At 52.4% G+C, this 12,936-nt stretch overlaps 1 protein-coding gene across 1 annotated transcript in view; it reads right to left on the bottom strand.

Moving 5' to 3' along the window:
- Nucleotides 1-12,936, bottom strand: part of USH1C (USH1 protein network component harmonin) — a 32,433-nt gene that overhangs the window by 5,780 nt on the left and 13,717 nt on the right. Inside the window, exons 15-21 of the mRNA XM_087822270.1 lie at nt 10,325-10,374; nt 8,635-8,784; nt 7,245-7,361; nt 6,248-6,721; nt 4,179-4,298; nt 3,054-3,104; nt 411-452 (exon numbers count right to left, since the gene is read on the bottom strand). Of these exons, the coding sequence (XP_087678396.1) occupies nt 411-452; nt 3,054-3,104; nt 4,179-4,298; nt 6,248-6,721; nt 7,245-7,361; nt 8,635-8,784; nt 10,325-10,374 (1,004 nt within the window). The remainder of the gene's footprint in view (nt 1-410; nt 453-3,053; nt 3,105-4,178; nt 4,299-6,247; nt 6,722-7,244; nt 7,362-8,634; nt 8,785-10,324; nt 10,375-12,936) is intronic.

A 12,936-nucleotide genomic window follows, 5' to 3' on the forward strand; every position in this document is an offset into this window, starting at 1 on the left:
TGGACAAGGGGAGCTTTCCCAGCCCCACCACCATCAGTTTTCAACTGGGGGTCCCAGGCTCCATGGGGGACATATGGGCACACACAAATCCCAGATCTGTTCTTCTGGGGATGTTGCGAGGCTGGTGAGAGAATGCCTTGCAAACACGCAGCACAGTGCCTGGCATGTAGGCAGTGCTCAGTAAGCGTAACTTGTTATAAACCACACACATGCACACACACCATACACTTCACACTGGAATGTCATTTGTAAGGAGCTTCACAGAAAAGAGCAGTTAGGGCTCTCTTGGGGGTCCTCATGTGCTCATCCCTGCCATCCCCAGGGCCCAGAATGTACCACCACCAAATACATTATAACCCCCTAACCCCCATTCCTAGGGTTTTCCCCGGGGGAGGAGAGTTCACTCTCACCATGGAGTAGGGGTCAAAGCCTTCCTCATATTTCCGGAAATCCTGGAAGCAAAGCAGGGTGTTAGGGCAACAGAGCAGAGGTCTCTGAGGGTCACTGCAAGAAATATGCTTAGGGCAGAGGAAGTCAATGGGGAGCGGGTCAGAGGTAGGGGAGAGGCTGAGGGAGGGCAGATGTGGACTGGATGGGGGATGCAGGGAGTAGGCCGGCAGCCCCAACAGCCAGAGCACCCCTGCCCAGGGAGAAGCAGAAAGCTGTGGGAAGCATCAGAAGAACCCAGCCCTGGCCCCTGCACTGTTCCAGCAGGGTGAGCATCTGTGGCTGGCAGGGGCACCAGCTGACAGACATCTAGGTGGCCTAGGCATAGCTGGCCTTGTTGAAGGTCTTCTCTTCCCACATCCACAGGTCCTATGGTCCTACTCAGTTCCTCCAAATGCCCTGCAAGGCCAGATCCATGCTTCGGGTGGGTAAAGGCCAGCTTTTCTCGTCCCAGGGCTGTGATCCCAAAGAAGGACCAACACTGCTCAGGAGACTGCTCTTCCTGGGGTATCAGCCACAGGATGATGGGGGCGGGGGCAAAGGGATGGCAGGTACCACAAGGGAAAATGGGATGTCTGTGCTTGCCCATGTCCAGTGTTGTTCTTAATGTAATACTTATCTAGAAGGCGACAGGCCTCCTCAGAGCCTTAGCAGGGGAGGAGAGAGGACACCCAGCTCAGGGGACCTGGCTTGGTGGGGGCTGTGGGAACAATATCCCCAAAAAGTAGAAACAAGGGGGTGAGAAGGGAGAAAGGGGCAGAGCCGGAACACACCACTTTCCCAGGAGTCACACAGTGAGCAGGAGTCCAGGGTCCACAGACTGACAGGGCAGACACACCAAGCCTGAGAGCCACAAAGCCTCGGTTAGTCCCCATGGGAAGGTGGGAGCGAATGAGCGGCCTTTCCGGACTGAGTGGAGCCACCCCCAGCACACAGTCCCTTAGGCCACACCAAGTGTCCCCTGGGACCTGTGGTCAGCATCACCGGGAGGCCAAAGCCACCTCTATGCCCAGCATTCAGCATGCAGTTCTGGGCCGAATATCAGCAGATGGATCCTGGGCATTGGCCTGTCCTCCCTCCTCTCTAGTCTTTATCGCCCAGGCTCAACCTCCAAAAGCCAGGGAGTTTCAAGCCTGGCGCAACTCCGAGGCCACACCCAGGTGGGTCTATGGGTGTCAGGGCAGCCAACAGAAAGAATGCAGTAAATCCACAGGCAAGAGATTAGTGGGCAGGCTATGAGTCAATGCTCTTTCACAGAGGGCCCTGCCTACTCCTGGCTATTTCTTCTGCAAAACTAGGCAGTGCTGGCTGTGGGCCTGAGAATCTTCCCCCAGGGATTGGCTAGATGGAAGTACTTGTATCTTGTGTAAATTTAGATCAGGGACTTATAAGCCATTATAGCTGGTCAGCCCTTGAAGAGGGAGCCCAACCCTTCATCCAACAGATGGAGAAACTGAGGCCCAGAGAGGTGACATTCATGCCCAAGGTCACCCAGTCAGTGGGCAGTGGGGCAAGGGTTTGACACCCAGTCTGGACCCTTGGACTTCTCACCTTCCTGCCTCTCCCTTTGAGAGCTGTGTGTGTCCTAAACAACAAGGCCTTAAATGTCTCTTTTACAATCACGGTGCTTTGAGAAGCAGGATTGTGTGGCATCTAGGAACCCAACCTCCCGGATTAAAATCTGGCGTCTGACACTGGCTGTGGCATCTCAGGTGTGTTTCCTAATCTCTTTGCTTCAGTTTCTCATCTACAAAATGGGGATGATAATAGCACTTCACTGCTAAGTTGCTGTAAAGACTAAATGAGTTAATACACATAAAGTGGTTAGAAACAGTGCTTGGCACAGCACACCAGTCTTGGGCTGGGAGCAGCCTCTTTTGCAGACCCTCATGTCTCACTGTGTAGCTCACACCTCCCCTTAGCTCCCTGCCTGTAATCACATTTGCCTGTGGTTGGGTGGTGGGTAATCAGTGAGGAGGTTGGCTGCAAGATCTCCCTCCATCTGGGGTCTCTCATTGGTGGTGAGGCAGCCGATCCCACGGCTGGTTCTGTGGGTGTGAGCCCCAGGAGGTGGGGAGGATACTGCTGCCTGCCTGACACCACTCACGGACCAGCTAGGACTTCTGCGGCCCTGTGCACAGGAGTACCCTGGGCAGATGGAGGACCTGGGCCATCACTTCCTCTCTGATGCTGGTTCAGTGCCAGGTGGGGTTGGGTTGAAGCTGTGATCTGCCTTGAAGGGATAAGACAGGGGACGGGGCAGGGAGAAACCTCAGGCACATAGGGCTGGAACAAGGGCCCATCTTGGCCTCTGGAACCCTCTGAGGGTTCCCTCTGCCCTGTTCCTCTTTGAACAAACAGTAGCAAAAGAGTCCAGCCCCCAGGGACCCTGCATGGGGCCCAATAAACCTAACGTTCCAGCCTGATATGAGACCCTTCCCAACCCCTGGCTGTGGCCATGGGGACACAGCTTTAGCCTGAGGCTCCCAGCAGATGGCCCTTGGGGCCACCTGAGAGCTGACCAGCACCCCTAGGGAGAGAAATCAGAATGGGAGACATAGGGGGTGGCAGGGAGGACCACAGACACACAGCGGGTATCATTTTACTTGTCTGAATGCTGTTTGATAAACCACCATCCTCTTCAACATCTCCTGTGGCTGCCAGAAAAAAAAAAAGTTCCATGCTGGATATTACTGATAGGTCTCATCTGCCCCCTGGTGCCAGATCCCGGGCCTGCCAGTCTGGGACAGCCCTGCCAACATCCCTCCCCAGACAGACACAGCCTGATTTATGTTTCAGCCCCCATGATGCCCCTAGACACAGCAGCTACCCAGGTCTAGTCAAGCAAACACCACCCTTGTCATCAGCCAAAACAAGTGACACAGGTGCACCAGTGACTGTCACAGGAGCACGAACTTAGCTCTTCAGGGAGCTGACACGACAGCTAGAGCTCAAAATAAGTATCTGAGCTGCCCCGCCTGACATTTGGATAGAGTTTCCTTGAAAGGAGAATTAGAATTCTGGCATGACTCTTCCCAGCATGAGTGGGAGGCCAGTGAGTGGCTGGTGCTCCTGGAGCACCAGCTCGCTCAGCTGCAGGTGACTGAGAGTGGGCAGACCTCCCCACTCCCCCAGGACCACACCTCACACTCCCAGTCCCAGGGAGGAGTGAGATGTGAAATGGAGAAAGGCAGTGGATCTGCTTTGGCCAGTTCCCCATCTGAGGGTGGTCCATGCCATGATGGCCTTAGGGACAGAGGCCAGGCAACTGGAATCACTGTAAGTTTTGGCAAGATGGCAACGTAGATAAGAGCTTGGGCTTTGGATTCTGAATGACTCTGGTGTAAGTAGTAAGTCCTGGTTCTGCTTTGGGTAACCTACTGAATCCCTCTAAGCTTCGGGTTCCTCAAGTATGAAACACGGATAACATCAGGTGCCATGTACTGGATTGTTGTGAGGATTAAGTGAGACCCTGCAGAGTTTGAGCTGTTATTTTTATTACTTCTAGATGAAGCTCCAGCTTGTTTGGTCAACTGAGGAACAGGAATGTCATTGGTCATGTCAACAACTGCTTACACCCATGTGAATTCATCTCCAGGCCAATGAGAAGGTTAGGAGATGGCACCTGATGTGAGTTTGTATTCCACCTCACTCTCCCTCCAGCAGAACCCAGGGAGACAGCCCTGGTCTGCTCCTCTGAATAGGCCCTGGAGGGGACCGGAGAGGCTTACCAGGACCTCGGATTTCACAGCTGGCCTGTAGATGAAGTTGGGCTCCTGGTGGACCATGACAGGCTTAGAGATGGTGGACACGCCAGGGCCTCGTGGAGGCTGTGGGCTTGGGCAAAATGTCTACAGGGGTTAGTTTAAGAAAGATCCATGTGAGGTCATAGTGAGGATGGCCCAGGCCAACCATGGCACTCTGACACCCGTGCAATTCACACCATGCACATGCTGAGCCGGCCTGGTTCCTTCACCCTGCCAGAGGCCCTGGGGTATGATTATCAGCAGAGAGACAAGAGATCCACTGGCCACAGTGTGCCCTGAAGTCAAAGAAACTATGTGGCTCTGAGGAATCAGGGACTTGAGCCAGAGTCTGGTTCTGGGGTCACCAGCCACTGTCACTCAGAGGATAGGTTTTTCAAGGCTTCCTCTCAGTGGCCTTGGATGTTCAGCCTTCTCTCTTCCTAAAGGTTCTCTCTTCTGGCCATGGTTCCAGTCCCTGGACCGCACAGGAAGAATCCACTCTCCCTGGTAGATGGGCCCAGAGTCTGGAGGCTAGGGGTAAGGAGCAGTAAGAGAGGCATCCTGGAGAGCTGATGTACTGTCTGCTTTGCTCTAACCCACTTGATCATCTTGGGCAAGACAAATCAAATTGGGTCACAGCCCTGCTCCTGGCCCTTGATGGGTCCCCACTGACTACTGAGCTCCTTGACTTGACCCCAAGGTCCTTCATGAACTTCTCTACCTTCCTTTACAGACTCATCCCTTCCTCCTTCCCACCCTCCCCTGTGCCCTTTTCAGCACTGCTCCCCTCTCCCCTTCACACAGGGAGGCAAAAGGCAGGCACTTAATGATTTTTGAATCAAATTTGTTGAGGAAAAGCTGCCGCCCACCCTGGTGGAGACCACTCGACATAAGGATAATTCAGCTGCCTGCAAACCTGTCCTGGCTGGGCTCTGGGGGAAGACATCCCCGGAACAGACAGACATCTCTCTGTCAGAGCTATAGGGCTCAGGACTCCACCAGAGGTTCAGAGGGAGTCCCCCTGAGAGTCCCCTGCGGAAACCTGCAGCTTTGTCTGCATCTGGTACTTACTCTCACCTCCTTTCCACCGAGCTCTCCTGAGTACTCTGAGATACTTTTTCTGCTCTGGATGCAGGAACTCAAATCCAGGCAGGGAAGGTTAATAAAAACCACCAATCAGGTGCCTGCTGCCTGCCCTTCCCCACGGCCCCACCCCAGCTGACACGAGCTGCATCAGTTCTGACTCAAACTTGGCCTCATAGCTACAGGAGCAGAGGAATATTTTGTTTTTCTTTCCATGAAATCAAAGCTCCATGTCTTCCTTGAGGATTGCCTCTTCTAATATAGTCTTTGGATTATGAACAAATAACAAATATATCTTTTTGAGAAAGATCACTGTTCTGCCTCCTGACATCCAAGAAAAAGATCCCTAGTCTTTTAAGAGAAAATTTGGAGATTTCAAGGAATTCTCCATCTTCATCTTTTCTGTAGCTGGAAGATGGCCAGACATTTCTGGTTATTCTGAGTATTAGACTTCAAGCGAACATAGTTGGCTAGTGCCACAGAAAATGGCACTGCAGTGTCATCACGCTGCATTGGTAAGTGTTATTGCTTCATTTACAGAGTCTAAAATCGCTCCCCTTTTCCCTGTTAAACTGGGGATTCATTTCCCACACTCAAGGCTTTCTAGGTTAATATCAAGAAAGGATTAGTTGTGACATAGAGCTCTGGCTAGTCAACACAGCCTTGCAAGTACTACATTGAGTGTCACCAGCCCTACTAGCCAAGAGGAAGCGAGGGCCATGAATATCGATACACTGTTGCTCATCCCAACTATCACAGGCATCACCATACAATACAGCACTTCAAAATCAGCAGAAACCATGCACATGCAGGATGTCCACAACATGCAGGTTGAGGAGCTCATTCCTGGAAAACGGGGTAAGGTGATGTTTCTGCCCGTCTCCACGCACAGGAGCAGGGAAGGACCTGGGAAACATCAGCCCAGCCCATCCACCTGCTTCCCAGCGTAGCATGCGGGGCAGGGGTAGTACCTTTGGGGTGGGTGGGAAGCTCCGCTCGGGGACAGGGGAACTGGCGGGCTTCCCGCTGTGGTTCTTTGCCTCCCAGTCCTCTGTAGGATTGCCTGTGTCCCCAGGCCGGAAGGGCTGGTTGCCCAGTGCCTCTTCCAGGGCAGAGGGCAGCGGGCGGGTAGGAGTGAGGTCTTGGGTGGGAATTGATGGTGGGGGAGGGATGGGAATGGGAGGTGGGTTGTGTTGCACCCAGGGTGAGGATGAGGCGCTCACACGGCCTGATGACGGAAGGACAGGGGTTGCGGGGACCTTGAGGGGTGGGTTGGAGGGTGGAGGGTGGGGCATTACAGGCAAGGCAGAGGGAATCCTGGGGGGATAGTAGAACATGTCCAAAGGGATGTCATCCAGGTCAGTGGTGTGGAGGTGCAGTCCACCAGCGAAGCGTCTCAGGGGCGGGGCGAGGGGAGACATAGAAGGCGGGGGCCCTGTGGTCATCTGGGGGGTTGCAAGGAAGTACTGTAATCATCTGACTAGTGCTCCACTTCACAGTACATTGAGTACAAGGCTCTTCTAATCTATCTCTCTTACTGCTGGAGACCCACCACCCTCAAACCAGAGCCATGAAGGTGTCACTTCTCTGCCATCTGAGCTCATACCAGGCGGCTGGTGGGGAATGCCCCATTGCAAGTGTCCCAACTTATGCCATATGTGGGTGATAGGTAAGGTGACCATATAATTTATCATTTAAACCAAAACACACTTGACAGTGAACAGGGCAGTCTTCGCAATTACACCAGGACAATGGGCATAACTGGAACCATCTCAGACAAGCTGGGACTTAGTGGTCACTCTGGAGATAAGCCCAGGAAGACAGATATGTTCCTCCTCCTCAAGAAAGAAAGGGGGAGTGAGTTCATAAGGTGGCCCTGGACTGTGGCCATCCTGCCTCCCACTGTCCCCAGGGTGAGTCACTGTGAAGGCAGCAGGAGGGTCCATGTGGAAAGAGGGGCTCTGTTACCTCTGTAATCTCATTATCAGCAGAGGAGATCTGCTCAAGGCGCGTCTGACAGAGCCTTTCCACCCAATACTGAATCTTTTCCGATTCCTCAAGGTCTTCCCGCTCTGTCTCGGACACCTGGGACCCAAGGACGGCACAAAGAGGTGAGGACAAAGGGCACACTTGAGTCATACGTGGCGGCACACTTGAACCAGTAGCACGGAAACATTTCTTAAAAACCCCAGAGTACTGTTGGGTATGTCAGCTGTCTAGAAAAAGACTCAAGCTTGATTCATCTGGGCCCAGAGGAGGGAGAAACAGGTGAGGAGAGGGTGCTGAAGTGTTGGGTTGACTAACGCTACTTGTAGGAAAAATCAGAGAAGGGGCTCATGCATTGCATGGGATTAGTCCGCCTCCAGGATCCCCAAGAACCCTGAGGCTCTTATGATTCTCCAAAGAATGGTCCTTTTGTAGGCTCCTCCTAGCACATTCTAAGGGTTTTTTTCCCTTCCAGGTTGCCTTGTCCTCAGAAGTACGAGTTCAATTTTTTAAATTTTGTAGCTAATTTGTTTCTAATGCCAGAACTAATGCACTTCATATTTGCCAGGATTTCTCTGGTTTTGTAATGTAATCAGCTTGGCAATATGATTCATGGAATCATTAAAGAGAAGCAGAACCAATTATATGTCAAACAGGGAGTTAAGGTCATCGAACTCACCTAGGAAATAATTACTCAGGTTGGAAGACCACTCTTGGCATGTCTTGAAGGGAAAAGCCTTAGATACATTCCCAGGTTGAAGAGGTCTAGCCTCAGACACCCTGGGAGCAGCTTCAGACTCACAGCCTGATTAATTGATGGATAGCCTGAGACACTCTGCTCGCACAACGGGGTTAGCCCCAGCCCCACACCCTCAGAGCCAAGGCACTTTGGGGAAATCTGGTCTTGAGTGTATAACCTGGGTAGGGGTCAGACTGATTCAGAGCTAATGGCAGGTGGGTGGAAGGCTAAGTTCAGATCTACACCTAGGGAGAGGGGTGAGCCTCACTCACAGCCACGCCGAGGGCGGAGAGCTTGGTCTCAGACTCATAGTCTGACACAGTGGGGGCAGAGGGCACAGACTCAAGCCTCTGGCCAGGTGTGTGGAGGGCTAACCTAAGTCTTACAATCTGGGCAGAGGGTTTAGTCTCGGACCCCTCTGAGCAAGGAGGCCAGTCTCAATCCCAAATACACACCTAAGCCAGAAGCTAGCCTCAGATGACCCTGGGCAGGTGGGCGATCTCACTCTCTGGACTAAGGAGGGGGCAGGGCTCACTCCACCTTTGGACTCCATTTGGTTCCCCAGGAGCACGATTGGGAACAACCAAACCGCATGCCAGCGGTGCTCACCGGGCCTGTGAGCAGGGCACGTACCTCCTGGGCCAGCCGGTTGATCTTCAGTTGCTTTTCCTTCTCCAGCATTTCCTCTTTCTCTTTGTAAAGCTTTTGCTCAAACTCCAATTCCTTCTTATTCTTTCTCAGCTCCTGCAGGCTGTCATACTTGGCTTTCTTATCCTTTCCTTTCTGAGCAGATGCGGCATTTTACACGACAAGGGTTATAAGGTAGTGTTGACACTGGCACAGCACCACAAACAGGGCATTCAGTCCTCAGACAACACGAGGCAACCACCCCCGGTGAGCCCCTCCCCCAGCTCTAACCCTGGGCCTCGGACCTCAGGTTCAGAACAAGCAGGCCTCTGCTACCTATTGCGGAGCAGGAGGTACATTCCCTTTGCCAGCCAGAATGGGCTTACTAACTCACTAACTAGCCCCATTACCTTGGCTAAGTTTCTTAACCTCTCTGGGCCTGATTCACACACTACTTTTACCTCGTTATCAGTGCCTGAGAAAAATTGAACCCATCCATCACTTTTAATTAGTTTTTCAAGTAAAATCCCGTGTGTGTGTGTGTGTGTCTAAGTTAAATTCTAGTAGAGACAATATAGGTAAGAATTCGAAATCTAACCTAGTGAGACATCCTAAGCCAGAGTCAGCTTATAAAATGAAAGGGACAGTTTTATGAGACCAAGTCCTTTCTGAGACTGCAGAGGTGTAGAAAGGAGTCCCCTGAGGGGCTCTAACCTAGTTTATTCAGTGTCCCAAATCATGATCTGTGCTCCTAGGTGAAGATGTCCGCTCTGTCAGGAATAACAGTGCTGCCTAGTATCTGAACAGTACCATGTTGGAGGAAGGGGTAGATGTTTCTAGCACATCAGAAATTCCCATTTTATAGGCAGGGAGAAGTTATATATTATCAAGTTCACTCTGCTGCCAGGGCTTTGGTTTCTGGAGGCCAGACATCCAGCCAGAGGGAGCCAGTCGAGTGATAACGCCTATATTGGTTCATCCAGATTTATGCTGATGTTTGGATTCCAAATACCAAGTCATCCTAAATGTCCAGTCTATAGATGTTAGCAGCGGCATTTTCATAATCAAATGCCAAAGGGGTTTAGAAAGAAAAGGGTCGAAAAAGGTTTATGGGGCCTGGAGATACAGTAATAAGATTTAGAGAGAAAATTCAAGGCCCCAGAGACCAGCAAATTGCATTATCCTGGGCACATGCAGAGATATTTCCAGGGAGAGCTATGATTGGTGGTGTTGGTCTTTGTCTCAACCGGAGGCAGCAAACTCCCGCTTGGCAGCCAGTCTGTGCCTGGCACAGTCGGTCTCATCGTCTGCACTGTGTACACCCAACCTGACATTTCACTCTGTCTGACCTCGGCTTCTGGTCTTGGTCTCTGGTTCTACTTGACAGAGCAACAAAGCGGCAGCTTCCTGCCAGGCCCCTGCCCGCTGCCCTGGGCCCACTGGGGCTGGGGCTGGCCCAGGTGGTACCTGATGGTGCCTGGGCAGGTTTCACCCCATGAACATTCCCCCCACGATGCCTCTGTGACAGTGCCCTGCCATTTGAGGTCAGCCCCAGAGAGGCACAGATACACTTAAACTTCAAGTGAACAGTCGGGTCACACTACTGAGAGTTGACAGGAAGAGAAACAATGTTTGGAAATGGCAAAACCCACAGCAAACTCAGTGGCAAACGGCACAGCACACAGCCCTGGCCTACCTTCCGAATGGTTGGGAATTTGCCATCGTAACGATAGAACCACCCAAAGGCTGTAACAACACAGGAACAAAGTGGTGAGACACGGTTCAGCCCAGCCAGTGTCCAGCCAGGACAGAGGCCAGGAGCTGGGTTCCCAAGGAACGAGTGGCTCTGTGAGACGAAGCGCAGCACAGCGGACCCACAGTAAAACTGCACCCTCTGTCTAACTCTCCACTCACCTGCCTCTCCTGGGTTGTATTGCAGACCCAAGACCACCTGAGAAAGACCCCGATTGCCAGGCCCTGGGCCCTGTCATCTGCCTCTGGCTTTAGAAGTCAGTGCCCAGAAAAATCAAAGAGAAAGCCGTCTGTGGGAGGCTGAGCTTTTGCAAATTATAGCCATAGCCCACAAACACAAAGCCCCGCTGAAAGAGTGAGGTTTTTCCCTGGTCCCTCCATCCAAGAAATGGCTCGAGACAAAAGGGAGCCTGGGTCTCTGCCTAGAATTGCTGTCAGCCCGAACAAAAGTCTTGTCTCATGGTCCGGGCCATATCCTCTACTTTCAGTGTTGAAAGAGAAAGCAACGATTGGGGTCAGCTCTGGGAAGGACGACGCAGGCAGCAGTGGGCAGGAGATGGGCTTCCAGAAAAGCATATCCCTACCCAGGCCAGATAAGCAGGGCACCAGCCCCCTGCCCTCCTCAGGCAACAGCATGGCGGGGTGACACTTCAAACCTGAAGCTCCCGGGGCCAGTGGGGAAGGGTAAATAATTACCCACTTTGACCCACCTGGGTTCTAGAACAGAATCTTAAAAGCCCCTCGCTGGACTGAGCACCAAACCCTAGTTGCTGGATCTTGGGGAGATCTGGGGAGTCCTGGGGAGAGGCCAAAGGAAGAACTTGGCCTTGGGCAGTACTTAAATATTGGAGCCAGCGGTTCAGTTGTACTGGTGTGCACAGTTGACGTTTGAGCCTGGCCAGAAGTCCTGTTCTCAAGGTTTTGTGTGCAGTGCTTGGACCAAGCCGGGGCCGGGAGGAGCTTCACAGACTCCAGCGGACCCCACCATATGCTGGCCCCCCAGAACTGAGTGTCTGCAGGGCTGGCGGCGGGGGGGGGGGGGGGGGGGCAGAGCAAGCGGAGCAGCAAGGCCAGGGAGCGAAGCGGGGGGCCGCAAACCTGCTCTCCCTGCTTCTCCATGCCTCTGTCCAGGTCGTCAGCAGCCGCAAGCTTGGGCTCCACTCCCTGATTATCTACCCAGGAAAACAGGAGGAAGCTGGTGAACGGAGAGGGGTTCAGGAGACCACAGGGCCAAAGGTGCTTCCCAGGAGCCTGGAGACCTGGGACCAGTTTCTTCTACGGGAACTGTGAGGTCAGGGGCAGGAACAGGGCTCAGGAGCTCAGTGCAAAGTTTTCTTGCCCTGGGATGGGGCATGTTGTGCTTTTATCCCTGGTAGCTTTAATTTCTCTATCTGTAACATGGGCTCACAACAGGGGCCTCTGATCTGACAGCAGGGTGAGAAGCATTTTGCAGGGTGCTCGGCTGCAACTTGGGAGGTGTGGTACAGGGGATGGGAACATCTGAGTATTATACATGCTCACTGCCAGGGCATACAATGGGAGAACAGATCCTCCTGGCTTCTTACCACCTCTGGAGTTCTGGGTCCCCAGGGGATGTCAGAGCTGTGTGGGTGAACTGGGGACCCTGAGGAGGTGAGGAGATTTGCAGGGGTAAAGGGGCACATGTGGTCATGAAAACATGAATTTTGACATAATGTAGAGAATAGCAAACCACCCATTCCAGTGGTTTCCAACCTGGACTCTGGCCTCCCTGGGATGGTACAAGGTAGTGTATAAACTGCTGTGAGCTATTTATTACTATTTTGAGATATTAATTAGAAGAACTTGCCCAGTAACCTATGAAAAGGCTAACGTTAAGAGCCTTTGCTTTTGCCTCCATTTATGGTTACTCAACAGTGGAACACTCATGCTTTGTTGCTAATAAGAACGACTGCCTAATCCAACAACGGGGACACAAATGATTACTTAATAGTTTGGTAGGAAAAAAACTCAACTTCCAAACCACAGGGCCTGTTTGGTGTGGGGACTAATTGATGTGGTCCTTAATGGTGAGAGAAGGCTGGAAATCTTGTTTAAATCTTTTTTTCTCTCCAGGCTTTTTCTAGCTCTGGAATCCTGGATAAAAATCCCTCCTCCTCATTGGTTTAGCTAAGACAGTTCTTCTGGGGGACTATGTGTGCCCGGGACTCAAGGGCTTGGCAGAATGTTGGGCCATGGGTAGGCAGGATGAGCCCCTGGGACAGTGGTGGTGAGGGGAACAGTCAGCTCCATCCACATCACTAGGATGAATGGCTTCATTTTCCAGGCAAGAAATGTTTCACACTCTTTACTTACTGTTCAAAAATGCAAGGTCCACCCCTCATCGGGCACAGACATCTGAGCCAGGTATAACCTGTCAGCTAACTGGGCTCCAGAGCTGAAGAGTGGTCAGGGAGGCCCTGAATGAGGCCTGGTCCTGCTGGCCCGGCATGGCTGAGACCACTCCAGCCTCCCAGGAATGTGGAGAAAGGCAGGAACTGAGCTGCTCAGAGGCCTTCCTGCATTTCCTGACTTATC

Source organism: Miniopterus natalensis, chromosome 11, assembly GCF_054644295.1.
Source record: "Miniopterus natalensis isolate mMinNat1 chromosome 11, mMinNat1.hap1, whole genome shotgun sequence".
Taxonomy (NCBI): domain Eukaryota; kingdom Metazoa; phylum Chordata; class Mammalia; order Chiroptera; family Miniopteridae; genus Miniopterus; species Miniopterus natalensis.